Source organism: Hevea brasiliensis, chromosome 10 (assembly GCF_030052815.1).
Source record: "Hevea brasiliensis isolate MT/VB/25A 57/8 chromosome 10, ASM3005281v1, whole genome shotgun sequence".
Classification (NCBI taxonomy): domain Eukaryota; kingdom Viridiplantae; phylum Streptophyta; class Magnoliopsida; order Malpighiales; family Euphorbiaceae; genus Hevea; species Hevea brasiliensis.
Genome location: NC_079502.1, coordinates 84,642,930 through 84,662,562, shown reverse-complemented (window position 1 = coordinate 84,662,562; position 19,633 = coordinate 84,642,930). Strand labels below are relative to the sequence as shown.

Here is a 19,633-nt window from a genome sequence, read left to right as displayed (position 1 = left end):
ACGTCCACAATTTCCTCCAACAGTAGTCATGGCTATTGAAGCTCAAAATCCGTTCTTGCCACTGCTGTTCATTCTTCGGGCTGATTACTAATCGGGTCATTTTCTCGATGAGAGGCTGGTCAAGGTACCAAGTCAATCCCTTTGTCTCCACAGGACACATATGACTGATAATCCAGAGATGCAACAATTGAGAACAACACTTAATGGACCCCTTGCCTTGTTGTCTGCAGTAAGTAAGGGTTAAGAAAGTCTCGGCAAGAATTGCAGGTATTGGATTGACCTTCTATTTCTCTACTGCCCAAAATATTTCTACAACATCGCAGGTTATGATTCCGGAAGGTCCAGGGAACAAGATCAGGCCGTATACTGCTAAAGCGAGTATCAATGAAGCTTGATCCCACTGCTCATCTTGGATGCATTGATCTAACCCCTTCTTGAGGTAAGTCCAATACCATCCATGCGTGTTTCCTTTGACAGTTTCCCTCGCCTTTGCTTCCTCTGGTGGAATCCCCAGCATATGTGTGAACCGTTTCCAGGTCTGCCTATGTTCGAGGTGTAGGTAAATCCGATTCTGCGCAGCATAATGGATTTCTAGCAATGCTTGATATTCTTCCATAGTGGGGGCAGTATCGATGTCATTGAAAGAGAACACCCCAAAATTAGGGTTCCAAACTGGCAACATGGCCTTTAGTGCCGGGACTTGAACTCTAACTCGCATCAAGGTTGCAATCCTCCCATATTTCTTCTCAAATTGTGCTTTGACCTGATCGGGAAATGACTTCCAACCATTGGCCAGACCCTCGAGACTGTTCACTCTGACTTCAATCTTGCTCAAGTCCAATGGAGGTAATGAGCTAGTATCACTTTTGTAGGGGTACTGAACTATTTTTGGGCCATGGTTTAGCATTCAGTTCTGATTTAAGAACTTCTCCTGCCGACTGACTCAAGGATGCCATGTTAAAAAAAAAATGATGCTTATCCTTTTACAGACCTTAATTTGGTGATGCCTGCAGGAAAAACTTGTTAGCAGGGTAAATTCAGGTAATCTTGAATTATACTGTTGGCAAAGTGACACCTACAAATTTATCAAAGTAGGGAAATGTGTGGATCCTCCTAACAGTATGATTCAAGATTAACCACAAAAATAAAAACATAAGAAAACACAAACAGAATAGGGTGAGGGCAAGTATGTCCCTTTTGTCCTATAATAGGGAAAATCCTAGTACCGGGTGGGTGCTACCTAATTGGATAGTTCTATCTTATAGGGTAGCTTGCTACGGCTTCCAGCTATTGTGATAGTTTAGCTCAAGGTCTAATTTTCTAAAAGCCACAGGTTCCCAAATTGCCCCTACTGTAAACAGTAGAGCCCCATTCTATCCCCCATGATACTGTCGGGGAAAATTCCACGGGTATCACAGTAAATAGAACGAGTTTCAATCTGAGCAGAAGCCTTCACGGATATTAACGGGGTAAAACCCACGGGTACCGCTACATGACCCCCTCCTATTTCCTAAAAGGGTAAGAAAGCCCGGGTATAGGGCTGAAGTGTGTGAGGACATCGTGTGAATGTTCAATGTGTGAAGGGACATCTTTGCCTCTTCCCAATACAGGGGAAATTTTCTCTCTTTTTTCTTTTAAACGAAGAACGCTGTAGGAAGTAAAACAAGCAAGACAATCAAAACAGTTAGCAGGAATAACAGTAATTAACGTATAAAATATTACCGAGTGAGCCCACCTAACTATGATTTAATCGGAAAATTAAATCTACTTTTGGACCTCCGGACCGGGGTTAAGTTATTTCCCCAGCGGAGTCGCCAAGCTATCGCAAGGTGTTTTGCGGTTGCCTGAACGAACCCTCCCCGAAGTGGGAAAGCGTGAGGAGTCGCCACTTTAATTTTGAGGGAAATTAAAGAAAACCATTTGCAAAAATAAATTAAAACGAAACCACTACAAAAACAGAGATTCTAAGCTTGGGGTCTGTAAACGGGTGGGGAAGGTGTTAGGCACCCCACCTCATCCCTCAATAAGGGTAAGCAGATTTAACTTTAAGCTTTTTATAAACTAGAATTGTTAGTTAGGGGGTTCGAACGGAGATGTTAATCCTCTTAGTAAAAAGGAATATTTGATTTTTCACCAATTCGGGTTATCCAGATACATAAATAAATGAGTCAACCCTTAGTGAGTTACTGTTGCAAATTAGTTTTGTTTAAGGGGGCCATTTCGTATATTTGTTAGAATTCAATTTGAGAATGGGATAAGAACTCTCCTCCGATTTTTTTTTTAAATTAGAATTTTGGATTGAGAATCGGATAAGAACTCTCCTCCGATCTCTTTTTAAAATATTTGTTAAAATTTTGGATTAAGAATTGGATAAGAACTCTCTTCCGATCTCTGTTAAATATTTGTTGAAAATTTATATATATATTTTTTAGTGAGAATCAGATAAGAACTCTCCTCCGATCTCCTTTTAAATATTTGTTAAAATTTTTAAGTGAGAATCGGATAAGAACTCTCCTCCGATCTCCTTTTATATATTTGTTAAAATTTTAAGTGAGAATCGGATAAGAACTCTCCTCTGATCTCCTTTTATATATTTGTTAAAATTTTAAGGGAGAATCGGATAAGAACTCTCCTCCGATCTCTTTTTAATATATTTGTTAAAATTTTTAAGTGGGAATCGGATAAGAACTCTCCTCCGATCTCCTTTTACATATTTGTTAAAATTTTAAGTGAGAATCGGATAAGAACTCTCCTCCGATCTCCTTTTATATATTTGTTAAAATTTTAAGTGAGAATCGGATAAGAACTCTCCTCCGATCTCTTTTTAATATATTTTTAAAATTTTTAAGTGAGAATCGGATAAGAACTCTCCTCCGATCTCCTTTTATATATTTGTTAAAATTTTAAGTGAGAATCGGATAAGAACTCTCCTCCGATCTCTTTTTAATATTTGTTAAAGTTTTGGGTGAGGATCGGATAAGAACTCTCCTCCGATCTCTTTTTAATATTACGTATCGTAAGAGCCTAAGACTAAAGATTCTGGTATTCAAAGATGCCGGGGACCTGAATAAAGCTTCTTTTGGTTCATTGGTACTCCGCGACTTGACAAGGGACACTAGACTGGATTTTACCGACCTCCTATGTAGTCACCTTACCAGCACCTTTTGGCAAATGACGCTCAATCTACCCTATTTGCTTATCTAAGGTTTAGTTTTACTCCGCCTTGTGACGTCTTTCCCAATCGTTTTCTGTGTTGTTCTAGTGATTCGACTTTACTATTTTCTGACTTATTATTCAGACCTTTCAATATTTTAAAGAAACTCTTAAGATACAATTACCTACATTTTGTCCAACTACTTATACGCTACTCGGGACTAGAACTCTTGCTTATAGCCGTAACAAAGATTAACAAAAGAATGGACTGATTAACAAAAAGTAAACTCGAGAATGACCCCCTTCGCGTTTTTAATGTAGTATAAACTTAGTGAAAATTACAAAAACAAAAATAAAGGAAATACGTAAAACAAAACGAGCAAATGATAAAGCAGCGATATAAGCACTCACCTGTAGGGAGCCGAATCTAGTAAACTAACTACGGAATCACAAAACGTAATAGGACAGCGGGTTGATAGCCGGAGGACTAAGGTTCGCTTTGAAATGAAGGATGTTTTACTAAAATGCAGTCAGGTCAAAATAACCGAGTTTGAATGAAGTTGAGCTTGGGCAATGGGGGTGGAAATAAAGATAACAAAGACAGAGAGTGAGAGTATCACAGGATAATGAACGAACTGAAAATGAAGAGTTTTAGTATTCAAAAATCCCTTTGCAAGAAAATACTTCAGAAAACTAGTTTCAAAAGTTATTCTTATGAAAGCTCAAAAATAGCAGAGTAACGAATTGAATTAAGTTTCAGAGTCCTTCCGCTATATTCACTATTTTTTTGTCCCCTTTGAACAGTTTTTATGTAGGTATTTATAGGAACCGGGTGCTCCCCCTGAAGGGTCAAGATCTATTTTGAGGGAGATGGAGGGTCAGGATTTCAAAGGACACGATCTGATGGTTGGGGATTAAAGAGAATCAAGACGAACGTCTGAGATCATTTTCAGGACATTTGTCCTTTTTCTCTTTTAATCTGACGGTCCTTAATTTTCCTGTCCAGGGCAATCCGAGGACTGGGAATAAAAGGCGTCGGTCTTGTCGTCTTCTTCTTTGATCCAAGGGCTCCGGGCTCATCCTTACAAATAAGATCAACGGTGGAGATTGGGATGTATAGCACTGTCATGACATACTCTGGCACCTGTCAGTAATGTGGGAGATTCTCAGGCGTGCGGTGGAGATCTCGTCTGCAACGTTTTAACTACCTCGGCTTTGATTATGATGACAGCGGTAGGCGTCTTATTCTCTTTGTTTTTCGATCTCTCCTCCTTTCCGGTCTTTCCAACATGATGCTTTTCCGATCTCTCATACCAAGCTCCTCTTTTCCGATCTCTCCTACTCCAGTCCCCTCCTTCATCCGATTCAGTTCAGTCAAAGCATTTATTCCCTCAATTTTTAAGGCATTCGCTTCGTTTTCCGCTCGCAATAAATGCTCGGATTTTCCTATATATATACCTTCAACCGGGAAGCCCCCTGCATTTGATTTTCTCCTCTTCCTACTCACAATTCTTGTTCTAACTGCTCCGGTAATAGTCCCTGCCATGATAGTGGCTTTTGATCTTTTTCCGATTGTTCTTCATATTCCCCGACTGAAAATTTAACTTCATTTGATGACCGTGAGAGAACCGAACTAATTTACCGACCTGGATCGAGGACCTCGATCTCATTGATCTCGAATCGTTCGACCGATGCAAATGGCGAACTGATTTCGGGCGAGAAGACTGCTAATATTCCCCTTAACACCGGTGACTGCTCCTTGGCGTTCATCTGGCTCCTCACCACACTGGGTGTTCCGACAGCGGCTCGGTTTCGAGCGGTAACTTTGAGGACGACCTCTCTCATTCTCATGAGAGTCATAGTCCCCCCATCTAAGCTGTACATCTATCCGATGTCAACAGCCGGTCTCCTGGTCAAACACATCTTTTGACTCAGCCATGAGACTAGGCTTTGACATAGGCCACACGATCTGATGGTTGGGGATTAAAGAGAATCAAGACGAACGTCTGAGATCATTTTCAGGACATTTGTCCTTTTTCTCTTTTAATCTGACGGTCCTTAATTTTCCTGTCCAGGGCAATCCGAGGACTGGGAATAAAAGGCGTCGGTCTTGTCGTCTTCTTCTTTGATCCAAGGGCTCCGGGCTCATCCTTACAAATAAGATCAACGGTGGAGATTGGGATGTATAGCACTGTCATGACATACTCTGGCACCTGTCAGTAATGTGGGAGATTCTCAGGCGTGCGGTGGAGATCTCGTCTGCAACGTTTTAACTACCTCGGCTTTGATTATGATGACAGCGGTAGGCGTCTTATTCTCTTTGTTTTTCGATCTCTCCTCCTTTCCGGTCTTTCCAACATGATGCTTTTCCGATCTCTCATACCAAGCTCCTCTTTTCCGATCTCTCCTACTCCAGTCCCCTCCTTCATCCGATTCAGTTCAGTCAAAGCATTTATTCCCTCAATTTTTAAGGCATTCGCTTCGTTTTCCGCTCGCAATAAATGCTCGGATTTTCCTATATATATACCTTCAACCGGGAAGCCCCCTGCATTTGATTTTCTCCTCTTCCTACTCACAATTCTTGTTCTAACTGCTCCGGTAATAGTCCCTGCCATGATAGTGGCTTTTGATCTTTTTCCGATTGTTCTTCATATTCCCCGACTGAAAATTTAACTTCATTTGATGACCGTGAGAGAACCGAACTAATTTACCGACCTGGATCGAGGACCTCGATCTCATTGATCTCGAATCGTTCGACCGATGCAAATGGCGAACTGATTTCGGGCGAGAAGACTGCTAATATTCCCCTTAACACCGGTGACTGCTCCTTGGCGTTCATCTGGCTCCTCACCACACTGGGTGTTCCGACAGCGGCTCGGTTTCGAGCGGTAACTTTGAGGACGACCTCTCTCATTCTCATGAGAGTCATAGTCCCCCCATCTAAGCTGTACATCTATCCGATGTCAACAGCCGGTCTCCTGGTCAAACACATCTTTTGACTCAGCCATGAGACTAGGCTTTGACATAGGCCTTTTAGATGGGATGTTCCACCGATCTCTAAAGATCGCTCTTATGATGTAATCAGACCTTTAATGTAATCCAATCTCTAGAGATTGCCCAAATGATGTAATCCGAACTTTTGGAAATAAAATTTTATTTTGTCAATTATCATTTTATTATTATTGCATTGGTTATTTTCCGATCTCTGAAGTGTTTACCCGATCCGACTCTTAATTTGAATGACCCTTATCTAGTCCGTAACCTTAATCTGCCGCTCTCTAGTTAGCCGATCTCTTTATGGAATTTCTGAAATATTCATGAGACGTGTCAGAAAAGGCTGGCAGATCTCGTTAACCGATGCACCGCTTGGGACACCATGAGCATTAAATGCTCGGACGGGTATAAATAGGGGATGGGTCAGCCATTTGCTTCCTTATGTCATTTTCAGCCTCTCGCGAACAACTTCAGAATTCTCTTGTTTTCTCAAGTTCTTCCGACACCGATCGAGCTCCGGTAAGGGTTTTGATCCTTCTTTTAGTTTAAATTCTCTATTTCCTTTGAAAATGAGCGGTGCCGAGGGTCAGAGAGCGGCAAGCCCCCTTTCCATTCACGTTTCATGGTCGTCAGACGAAGTTGAAGTGGTTAGACCGATCGGGCGACCTGAACCTCCTACATCCTCCGTTCCCGTCGGTGGCCAAGCGGGATCCTCAAGACGAACACATCCTTCAGGAAGAGAAAATCTTCCCATGGACGAGCTGCCATTGATCCTTCAAGAAACCGACCTACAATCGTTGAGCCAGGAGTATAACATCTGGCCTGATTCATACGAGCTGATTAAGTGTCACAGTGATCTTCGTGCCGATCATTTCTTCGAGGAGAACGATATGATCATGGTATATGAAGAACAATTAAAGGCCGGGCTGCGGTTCCCCCTTGATGACTTCTGCAAGGAAGTTTTAAAATTTTACCAAGTGTGCATCGCCCAAGTTCACCCGAACTCGTGGCGGATCCTAGTGGCCTTCAGAGGCCTCTGCCGAGCTAAGGGACTCCGTCCTACAGCTAAGGTATTCGCCGAACTACATAGATTAACTCGTCAAAAAGACGACAAGTATTGGTTCTTCCAGGCGAAGCCACGTTGCAGGCGATTTACCGATCTGCCCTCCTCCCTGAAGAATTGGAAGAATCGCTTCTTCATTCTGAGGAGCGAAATTCCGAATGGCTTTGAGGGCTTCCCTCGCAGCTGGCTGCATCAGGGTCCCTTGCTTCTGAAGCACATCGCCCTGAGTAGGGAAGAGGGTGCAATGGCGATGGAGTTGAAGGATCAGGCGTCCAGAGAGAAGTTCTCTTGTTTGGATGCAGTGAATGCCGAACTACATCACTGGACAATGGAGTTGATCACTGGCCAAGATCGCGGGCTTCAGCTCTCTGACCTCGGCATCGGTATTTTCTATATCTTAGATTTTTGGACCTTAACGATCTCACTGACCTCTTCTTTGTGCAGGTATGGCAAGCGGCAAAGCTTCCAAGGAGAGCCGGAAGCGGAGGAGAGAGATCTCCCGGAAAGTACGGGAGATGAAGCGGTCTGAGCTGCTCCAGACACCCGGTCATGAGCCCGTGGGAATACAAGGAGGCTCGTCTCAACCTTCAGGACCGCCGATCGTAGAAGTGGTCCTGTCTCCACCTCCTCAAGTCGCTTCGAGTGCGAAAGGGGGTCCTTCTCAACCTCCCTTGAGGACCCTTTCCCGAGGCGCTCAAGTTCTGATCAACTCGCTGGAGAAGAAACGGACTGTTCGGGAGAATCCGGGTTTAGCCAAGGTTTTGGGTGCCTTAATCTGCCTTCGAGAAGATCGGGATAGGCTATCCCTGGACAATCTTGATGACATCCTAACCCGATCTATGAGCCTAAACGTGGAGTGCTTGGTGAATCCGCACATTGTCCGGGAGAAGGCTCATCGCCTGGGTAAGGAGGTCGAGAAGATGGTCATGAGGTGGCTTCTCTCCGATCCCAACTTTCATCCACTCAGGACTACATATCTCAAATTGAAGGGCGAATGAAGTTCTACTAGGATAAGCTGGCCGAGCAAGCTCAAGTTCTGGCCGAGCGAGATCATGTTCTTGAGGAAGTTCAGGCACTCCAGGCCAGTGAAGTTGCTCACCTCACTGAGGAGCTCAAAGCGAAAGAGGAAGAGGCGGTAACAAGGGAGGCCGGCGCTTATGTAAGTGCTCACAGGGATCTCTTGGCCGAGCTCAAGAAGCGTTATCCTGAGGAGGACTTCTCCTGGATGGTCGACCTGGCTCCCCAAGACGAAGAGGAAAGCGAGGAGGAGGCTGAGGGTGAGAGAGGAAGTGAGAAAAATGTAGATCAAGCTGGGGGTGATCCTCCAGCCGAATGACTTGTACAAATTTTAATATGAAATGAAATTCCCTTTTGTTCAGTGAATATATGTGATCGGAAAATCTCTAAATTACTTAAGCACTTGATTGTCTGAGTATATTGAAACAACTAAAAGTGATTATTAATCTAAGTGTGAGGGATCAGAAAACACAATAAGCATAAGATCGGTAGGGAACCAACGCTAAACGGGACTTGATTAAAATTGGAAATTTGGCTTTAACACTTAAGATCTAGATCATTATTAAACCGGATTGGAACCTTAATTTGATTATTCCTAAACTTTTAAAAGGGAGATCGCAATAAAACTGGTGACATAAAAATCTAGTGTTGGTTCAATTTCGTTTGTCAAGAGAGCTCGGGAATGTAATAGACTAGTCAGGAGATTTGACAATTGGTCTGAGAGGTCGGTGAGGCTTTAAATGACATGAGGACTTAGTATTGATTCGATTCCCTTTTGAGGAGAGATCGAAAATATGGTTGTCTGGCAAAGAGAGATCGGAAATGTGATTGGCTGGCAAAGGGAGACTTAGTGCTGGGGATCGGTTTCGAAATTTATTGATTCTGGGGATCGGCCAAAATATGGTGTCGACAAAGCATATAATGGGATAAATACAAATTAAAAAGAAAACAAAATTTGGTCTTCTTCTACCCCAAATTCCGTCCCTCTCTCTCTCATAATCTCTCTCTAAATTCCACCATAGTTAAACAAATTCAAGCTTTCAAAGCTTGATTTCTTCCCATAAACCCTAACATAAACCCTAACAATAAACCAAAGAAAACTTCTAATTGGCCCTAGAAAAGAAGATTTAAAGAGAGAATTTCAAGAAATAAGTGAAGATTAAGAAGATTGAGAAAAGCATCATTGAGATGAGTTGTCTTTCTAATTAACTAAGTATGGATGCATGAATTTAAGTTAAATTTGATGAAATTATATGAAGAAACATGAAAATCATGTGTGACATCCTCACTTTAGATAGTCTGTACGTTCTACTGTTCCCGTGATGAATGTCTGTCCGGACAGCCAGAATGTCTGGAACTATATTTAAATTAGAGTAAGAAGTCATAAATAACCCAAATAATGACAAGAAAAATTAAGGAAAAATTTAGGAAATGAAATGCAAAGAAGCTAAACAAGCCGTACGTACGGCGATGGGTGACCTAACGGAAAGTGACTGTAAAGACAGTTGCAGACCCTAGACCCATGGAGAAACCCTGTGAAATAATTTTTGGGACTCCAATGAAGAATTATTAAGGGTTAGATGATAATAGAATGCCAAGAAAATGCTAGAAAAATTTTATAAATTGGTACAGACAAATTTAACTTGATAAGCAAAACGAAGGGCATTTTGGTCATTTCACCTTTAGAGATGATTTTTTACCAACTTGTCCATTTAAGTGAGTGAGGTTTATGACCTAAAATTTGAATAAATATTGTTAAAATTTTAATTAAAAATAAGTAAAAGAAAGAAGAAAAGAAAAGAAAAGAAAAGAAAATGAAATTAAATTAGAATTATGACATCATGCACATGTAAGGATGATGCAATTAAAATCTCCCAACCAATTAAAATGTGACAAACCTAAATTAAAGATATAAACGCTAGTAAAAAGAGACAAAAATCAAAAAGTCATCTTCTTCATTTCCCTCAAGCATTGCTTATTCTCCATGGAAACACACCTCCACCATATTTCAAGCTTTCTAGCTTGAAATTCTCCCTCATCTCATACCAAAACCCATAGTTGTCTTCATAAGAAATTATCTCTACACCTTGAGAAAGCTTAAGGCAGCAAAAATTTGAGGAAAAGTGAAGACTAGACAAGTCCAAGTTGGGTCACAAAAAAGGTTAGTGCTTATTTTCACATCTTTCTCTCTTTATTCCATGTTAGGGACTTAAATTGAGTAAGAAATTGCAAGAAATTGAAATAAAATGTATGTGTATGAACATCAAGAAATTTGGCATCCATGGGAAGAGGTTGGAATTGGTTGATTTGTTTGAATTAAATTGCTTAAAAATGGTTTTTGATGAGTATATTTGAGTTGGATGTTGATTTGTGTGTGTTGGATGCAATGATGGATTGTGAGGGTTAGGGTTTATGAATAAATTGGGGATTTGGTGCTTGGATGTTTAATTAGAGTTCTAATGGTCAATTAGTAACCATTTTTGGTGAATTGGCCTTAATTTAGAATGAATTGTGGTATTGAATGGTGGATTGAATGTGCTGCCCAATTTTTGGAAATTCTGGATCTTGAGTCCAGTGAGTTTGGGTAGCTATAACTTGAAGTGTGTAGCTTCAATTGGTTTAAGGCTAATTGGAGGTGAAACTAGAGACCTAATGCCCAATTTTCATGAAGAGACCCTGCTCAGAACACCAACGTAGAGTCACCTAAAAATTGCCTTTGTGTAGAGAGGTCTAAATAACCTGACTCTTAAACCCATGGCAATTTTAGACAATGTAGAACAACTTTCATGAAGAACAGAAACCCAAATTCTGACCATAACCAATTCAAATTGTTAGCCACAGTTAGGACATCAAAACTGCTAGAAGCCAAAACTGCCCAGAATTCTGGACATGACCAATCCAGCCAGTTATGGTAATATGATCATAACTTGAGCTACAAAACTCCAAATTGAGTGATTCAAAAAGGGAATTAAAATAGAGACATTAAGGAACAACTTTGATGAAGAAAGTTTAGCCAAATTCCCACTGTATATAGGTCCAATGGAACAGTAAACTTATGTGACTAAAATTGAAAATTTGAAAATACATCTAGGGAACTTTGAATTTCAATTGGCAACTAATACCAGCAAATTTAGACCCCAAAATGTGGTATAACTATGTATTTAAAATTTTTATATCTAGTAATTATGAAAAAGTTAATATTTTGAATGAATAGTAACATAAATAGTAACCACTATGATTTATGAGATAGTATAATAAATTAGAAAAGCCATTATAATTGTTAAGTATGAAATGTGATTAATAAAATTTGTGATTTTTGAATATGAGTAACCCTAAAACATAGAAGAATGCTTTGAGTACAATGGCACGTGAGAACAATTGATGTGAATTCTGATTAATATGGAGGATATAATGAATGTATAAATTATGATGAATGCATAAACTATATATAATTGTGATTTAGGAAGTTATACTTCTACTAGGAATAGAATTTAATGTTATAAATTATAACTGGATATTATGATGAAATAATGAAATAATAAAACACATTAATACTTAATGGTACTAATGTGCCCATGTGTTGCCTAGACACGTGTGTCAGATTGGATAGATTGGCGTGCCAATAGGGGATTGTTTGAGCAGTACTGCGTAAGGCTTTATGCCTGTATTTAGGCTTTATGCCCGAATTCATGGCTTGTATGCCCGATTATTTGTTACCATGGCTTTTTAGCTATATTGATTGCATACGTGGTTGACGTTCTGTATTTCACCTCCCATGGTAGACGGCCCGAGACACCACGGTATCCAGTGCCAAGGACCCGCTCATCCAGTTTAGTTAGCCTGTCATAGGTTACTTGGGCAGTGAAATTTATTGAAATAAGTTAAGAATATTAGTAATTAAAAATATTAAAAATTAAATAAATGAGTAAGAAGAACAAAAATAAATATTAGAAATTTTTAAACAGGTAAACAGTGAAATACGTCAAATGGTAATAAAATAGGGAAAACTCTGTCATTTTCTCCTTAGACTATAATTTATTTTAAAATATAATAAGTTCAAAATTTTTAAAAGAATAAAGTAAGATAAGAAAGGGTGCTCCAACACTGAATGTAGCACGCCTCGCTCTGCTACACTATAGATGGCTAAATGGTGTTACATCATGCATGTTGGGAAGAGATGAAATTTCAGCCAGCCATGAATTTCTAGGGTTTTGAAGTGTTTCAATTTAATTGAACATGAATTTGAACTAGTATGGAGTGGTAGACATGAATGAGATGGTTAGTGTTCATGATTTGTGACAATTGGAAAAAATTAGGGTTTATGGTGATTAGGGCTTTGGGAGTAATTGGGAATTTTTAGAATTGTTAACCAATTGATGTGTATAATGCTCAATTTTGATCAACTAGTGTGCTTAGAATTGAAAATTGATGAATGGAATTGAGATAAGTTGAGGTAGGTTGAGTTGCTGAATTCTAGACTAATGAGTCCAGCAAGTTTAAACAGCCATAAGTTGAAGTGTATTGCTTCAATTGGTGTGAGGCCAATTGAAGATGAAATTAGGGTCATAATGCTACATTTTTTGTGAAGAAACATAGCCCAAAAAATGACCACAAGTTGGTCTAAAATTAGGTTGAATTTGGAATTGGTGCCCTGATTCTGGGCAGAATTGATCAAATAAACAGTATATATTCAAATGATCGTAACTTTGTGTAGAGAGGTCCAAATGACCTGAGTTTTTAACCATTGGAAAGCTTAGACATATTAGAACAACTTTCATGAAGATCAGAAACTCAAATTCTAACTATAACCTAATCAAATTTCTAACCAAATTTAAGTAATCAAAACTGTCAAAACCAAATTTGCCCAGAAATTCTGGACATAGACCAATCCAGCCAGTTATGGTAAAAATGTCATAACTTGAGCTACAAAACTCTAAATAGAGTGATTCAAAAAGGGAATTAAAGTAGAGACATTAAGGAACAACTTTGATGAAGAAAGTTTAGTCAAATTTCTACTGTAGAGTGGTCCAATGGAATAGTAAACATTAGTAATAAAAATTGAAAATTTGAAATTACTCCTAATAAGCCTTGAATTGCAATTGGCAACCAATGCCAACAAAATTATAACCCAAAATGTGGTAGGAACATATGTTTAGAAATTGTATACCTATTAACTATGAAATAGTCAACATTTTGAATAAATAGTAATGTGAATAGTAACTACAATAATATCAAATGCAAAGAACTCAACCCTTATGAGAATTTATAAATAAAATTAAGTATGCAAAATTCAATTTATTGGATTAATTAGTAGAAATGATTTGGGTGGATATTGAAACACTTTAATTATGTGTTTCAATTGGTAAGGAGTCATCCAAGGAAGGGGAAAAAGTTAGATCAAGTCAAGATTAGTTAAAGAGGTTTGTGCGCAACAATTACTACCTTTTTGTTTTTCAAATTGACTTTTTGTTTTGAATGAATTGTATGACCCTTGTTGCATTAAAAATTTTTAATTGAGAAATTATGTATTGCTAGCCCATTTTTGGGTAATTGTTTGAATAGAATATGATTGTGAGTGACAAATACATTTGATGAATGGAAAATTATTGAAATGATTTGAAACCACAATTGACATGACTATGTGTTTTGTATTCCTCACTAGCTTGCTTAATGGGACGAATTAGATTTATATTCTCTTTCTGGCTAAAGTGTTGAGGTGTGTACCAGTTGAGGACGAATTGAATGAGTACTCATATATATGTGCTAGCTAGCCTTGACATTCCCCATAAGCCTTTGGTTATTGGGACAAATTGGATAATCGTGTCATGATCAAAACTGTGTGACTTTTCAGAAATTTTGTTTTATGATTGATGGAACAAAATTTGTTTTTATTAAGTGATTTTCTAGCTTTAGAAATAAAGCATGATTTTATATGCATTAACATTTTAATTGATTTAGTTTGGAAAATTGTGATTTATATTGATGTGTAAATTTTTTTTTTTAAGTTGTGCACCACTGAGTCTTTGGCTCAGCGATAACTTGTTTATGCTATCGCAGGTAAAGAGACAGATAAAGCAACAGAGTAGGCTACTTGTGACATAGAGTGATCAGTATTTTGGAGTCATTATCAGGTATATAGATTATATCCTTGTAAATTTTCTTTTAATGTATATGTATCTGTGTGCATGTACATGACGGACTTGAGCAGCTGTATAAAGATTTTGGAATTTTATTTTTGATCGGTGTAAATATTTGTGAACCTGCTATTTCTTATTAATGAAATGCTTAAGTTCTTTTGAATTTTTCAAATAATGAATTGCTATTTTTAATTGAGTTGATAAGATTGAATTGTGTTGAAATTATTGGAGTTGTGGTTAAAATATATATTGGGAGTGTTTTTAACAGGTTTTGAAGAACTATTTTCTCAATTTATAAACGGAACTCTGTCAAAATTTTCATAAAAATTATACAAATTCCGAAAAGATAAAAAATTATCTTTATGATATAAACCCCAATAAAAAGTTCTTTAATGGTTATTTATCATTTCTTTTCACTTACAAAGGGATTGACATTGTTTAAAATCCCTTGTAATATATTTAATGGGTTATCAGTAGGCGAAGTTTGATAATTCATTAGATATATTATGGGATCATGTCATGCCTTATGTAGAGATAAGGTGCGACACAGTAGGCCTTGTGCTCAAGTTCGACAGGGAGGTGGCATGATTTCCCATAGACCAACCGAAAGGGTGTTGTTCCAATTGGAGTTTTATATGTAGTGCTGTATGCCCACAATGCATCATCTAACTTCATAGACCAATCCTTTCTTGAGCGGTTTACTATTTTTTCTAGTATACATTTCAGTTCCCTGTTTGAAATTTCTACTTGACCACTAGTTTGAGGATGATAAGGTGTGGCCACCTTGTGAGTCACTCCATACTTCTTTAATAGTGTTTCAAATTGTTGGTTGCAGAAGTGACTTTTGCCATCGCTGATTATTGCTCGTGGTGTGCCAAATCTCGTGAAGATGTTCTTCTTAAGGAATTTTGTGACCACCCTGGCATCATTGGTTGGTGTGGCTATTGCTTCTACCCATTTTGACACACAATCAACACCAACTAGAATATACTGTTTTTCAAAGGAAGAGGGGAATGGGCCCATGAAGTCTATCCCCCACACATCAAACAACTCTACTTCAAATATACTGTGTAGTGGCATTTCATTCCTTCTGGAAATGTTACTTGTTCTTTGGCATTGATCACAAGCTAGCACGAAGGATCTGACATCCTTAAATAGATTAGGCCAGTAGAATCCCACTTGTAAAATCTTGGTTGCTATTTTTGTAGTGCTAAAGTGTCCTCCATATGGCAATGAATGGCAATGCTGAAGAATGCTCTCTATATGTTCCTCCGATATGCATCGTCTTATCAACCTGTCATTACATCTCTTGTATAGCAAAGGTTTCTCTCATGTGTAGTATCGCACATCATGCAGGAATTTCTTCCTTTACTGGTAAGACATGTTGGCTGGCAATACCCTGTATACAAGAAAATTCACAAAATCAGCATACCATGAGGCTTGGGATAAGGCTAATAAGTGTTCATCTGGGAATGAGTCATCTATTAGCAACTCTTCAAGTTCTTTTAAGTCCACTTGTCTCAGTCTTGAAAGGTGATTAGCTACCACATTTTTTTGGTCCCCCCCTTGTCCTTGATTTCAAGGTCAAACTCCTGTCAGAGTAAAATCCATCTAATCAACCTTGGCTTTACCTCCTTCTTATTCAAAAGGTACCTGATAGCAGGATGGTTTGTGTATACAATGACTTTTAATCCAAGAAGATAGGATCTGAATTTGTCAATTACCAACACTACTGCTAGGAATTTCTTTTCTATGGTAGCGTAGTTGATTTGCTCATCATCAACTATTCTGTTGGCGTAGTAAATGGCATGGAGCTTCTTATCCTTCCTTTGTCTGAGTACTGCTCCAACAACGTAGTCACTTGCGTCGCACATAATTTCAAATGGTAGCTTCTAATCAGGTGGTTGCATAATAGGTGCTGAGATTAAGGCCTTTTTTATCCTGTTAAAAGAAGCAAGGCAATTTTCATCAAAATCAAAGAAAGTATCTTGACTTCATAAATTAGTCAATGGCTTAGCTATTTTGGAAAAATCTTTGATGAATCTTCTGTAAAAGCCTGCATGTCCCAAAAAGCTTAGCACTTCTTTGACTAATGTTGGTGGAGGCATTTTTTCAATGATATCAACTTTTGCCTTGTCAACTTCAATCCCTCATTTTGATATCAGATGGCCAAGGCCTATGCCCTCCCTTACCATGAAGTGACATTTTTCCTAATTCAGAATCAGGTTTGATTCTTCACATCTTTGCAACACCTTGGATAAGTTAGCTAGGCAATCATCAAAAGTAGTTCCATAGACAGAAAAATCATCTATGAAAACTTTCATGTATTTTCAATATAATTTGGTTTATGAAAGGGAGAGGAAAATAGTCTTTTCTGGTGGCACTATTCAATTTCCTATAATCTATGCACATGCGCCAACTAGTGACTGCCCTAATAGGGATCAGTTCATTATTTGCATTTTGAACAACAGTTGTCCCACCCTTCTTAGGTACTACATGTACTGGACTAACCCATTTACTATCAGAAATTGGGTATATAATACAAGCATCTAATAGTTTCAGAATTTCTTTCTTAACTACTTCTTTTATGTTTGGGTTAAGCCTTATTTGGTGTTCAATAGTGGGTTTACTATTTTCCTTCATAGGTATCCTATGCATGCAAATTGAGGGATTAATCCCTTTCAGGTTTTCTATTTTATACCCTATAGCCATGCTATAGGTCCTAAGCACCTTTAACCATTTTTCCTCTTCTATTTCAGATAGGCTAGCATTGATAATAATAGGATATTTAGAGTTTAAGTCCAAAAATGCATACCTTAGTGAGGAGCGAAGAGATTTAAGTTCTACCTGATTAGTGTTGTCCTCTGGCTTGCTTTTGGGTTGCTCCTCCTTTAGCTCCTCCACTTTGAAAGCTTGAGCTAAGCGTAGGGTAGATTAGTTGCTAAAGATTGTGCATAAGCCATAATTTATGTGTTTTCATTATTAGCTGTGTAGTTGTGCACTATGCATGCTTCAAGAGGATCTTCAAGATGTGCTTTATGAAATTCCTCTTCAATTTGCTTGTTAACTATATCAATCTTAAAGCACTCATCGGGTTTAAGTTTGTGGTTCATCGTGATGAAAAGGTTGAATTCCACCTCTTTATCTCCCACTTTGAGAGTTAACTGCCCATTCTTAACATCTATGATAGCTCCGGCGGTTGCTAAGAAAAGTCTTCTTAAGATGATGGGGATTTGGACTTCCTCTTCCATCTCCAAGACAATAAAGTCAACTGGAATGAAGAACTTGCCCACCTTAATAGGGATGTTCTCTAGGATGCCCACAGGATATTTAACAGATCGATCAGCCAATTATAGTGATATTATTGTGGGTTTCAGTTCTCCAACTTTCAACTTTTGACATATTGATAGAGGCATTAGACTTACACTTGCCCCAAGATTACAAAGGGCCTTGTCTATTTTCATATTGCCGATGAGACAAGGTATGGAGAAGCTTCCTAGATCCTTCAGCCTTGGTGGCAATTTGTTTTGTAGTATGGCACTACATTCCTCTGTAAGAGCAACAGTCTCATAGTCTGCCAACTTTCTTTTCTTTGACAAAATTTCCTTCTGGAATTTGGTGTAGGATGACATATGAGAAAGTGCTTCAGTGAATATAATGTTGTTGTAGAGTTTCTATAAAACTTCTAAAAACTTCTCAAATTGCTTGTCTAATTTGGCTTTTTGGAATCTCTAAGGAAAAGTTAGAGGAGGCTGATATGGCTTTGGCAGCTTTTTTTTCTTCCTTGCTTCCTCTTCCTGCTCCTTTTTGGCTTCTTCCTCTTTCTCCTCTGCTTGGCTTTCAGATTTATCAGAGCTTTTCTCAGTTGGTTCTTCCTCTGATTATTCTAGAACTCTTCCATTCCTTAATGTAACTGCCTTACAATGCTCCTTTGGGTTCATCTCTAGTTGACTAGGCAGTTTACCGGCAGCCTTGCTTGAAGAACTTGCCTGCTGAGCAATTTGATTTTCAAGCATCTTGTTGTGGGTGGCAAGTTGGTCTATTCTGGAAGCTAGCTACTTAATCATTTCATTTTGCTGTTATTGAGCTATTAAGAAACCTTCCATCATGGATTCCATGGTCAACTTTCGTTCTGGCTGTTGAGGTTGAGGAGGTGGTGGTGGCTGTGCAAAGTTTTGTCCTCTGTTCTGAAATCCAGGGGGTGCTAGTGGTCTGTACCCGTGCTATTTATTCATTGGCTGATTCTGTGAATTTGACCATGAGAAATTTGGGTGGTTTCTCCATCCAGGGTTATAAGCATTTGAGTATGGATTGTTAAGTTGCCTCTGGTTGAAGTTTCCTCTATTATTCACATAGTTCATGTCACATCTTATCCCTCTATAAGGCATAACATGATCCCGTAAAATACATAATGAACTACCGAACTCCACCTACCGATAACTCATTAAGTATCCTACAAGAGATTTTAAAACCATTTTTTTTACATTTTTGAAGTGGTGAGCATTTTAGTAGGAATTAAAAACAATTAATTGAAGTTTTAAAACTAGTAAAAATTTTTGTCCATTTTTATTTTTACGTAATTTTTGGAAAAATTTCGGCAGAGTGCCATCTGTATTTTGAGAAAACAGTTCTTCAAAAACCTGTAAAAACACTTCCAATAATCATTTCCACAACTCCCAACCACAATTATGACTCAAGTCAACAAAATTCAATTCAAATCCACAATTCAACCAAAGTTTGTCATCTCAAAATACTTTATAAATTCATTCACATTGCATATAGTACTTAATTTATAAATACAGATCTTAATTTACAAAAAGAAAATCCAAAATAATATTATTATTATAATTTACTGTACAACTGCTCAACTTTACATTAATACATATGACATTACAATATTTACATCAAATAACTACAAGGGTATAAATAAATACCCATACAAAAAGATCAGTGAAGTCTTTGTCAATTCAGCAGCTCACCCTGCTGCTTTTTCCTTACACTTATCTGCGACAGCAAAATAAGCTATCACTGAATATAAGAATACTCAGTGATACGCAATAAAAATTTGAAATGCAATACATATAACATTCATTGATAAATCACAATTTAAATATTTCACAATCACATTTTACAAATTATCAAAACTCATTATAGCACAATTTTGGTTAAACAATTTAAGAAATATAGTGTTGCCAATTTATACACAACTTAAGCTATGACACAAAATTTCCGATCAATGCTGAATTGTACACCACGACAAAGTAATCTA

At 38.2% G+C, this 19,633-nt stretch overlaps 1 protein-coding gene across 1 annotated transcript; it reads right to left on the bottom strand.

The window, feature by feature from the left end:
- Positions 1-17,330: 17,330 nt before the first annotated feature.
- On the bottom strand, positions 17,331-18,380 carry LOC131169383 (uncharacterized). Its single transcript, XM_058128603.1, has 2 exons — positions 18,329-18,380; positions 17,331-17,674 (listed from the first exon to the last, which is right to left on the bottom strand). The coding sequence occupies exons 1-2, from the start codon at positions 18,378-18,380 to the stop codon at positions 17,331-17,333; spliced, it is 396 nt and encodes a 131-aa protein (XP_057984586.1).
- Positions 18,381-19,633: the final 1,253 nt, after the last annotated feature.

Coding starts and splice junctions, on each gene's coding strand:
- LOC131169383 (XM_058128603.1), bottom strand. CDS start 18,380: ATGCTTGAAAATCAAATTGCTCAGCAGGCAAGTTCTTCAAGCAAGGCT. Junction 17,675..18,328: donor TTCTTCAAGCAAGGCTGCCG/GTAAACTGCCTA, acceptor TGGGCATCCTAG/AGAACATCCCTATTAAGGTG.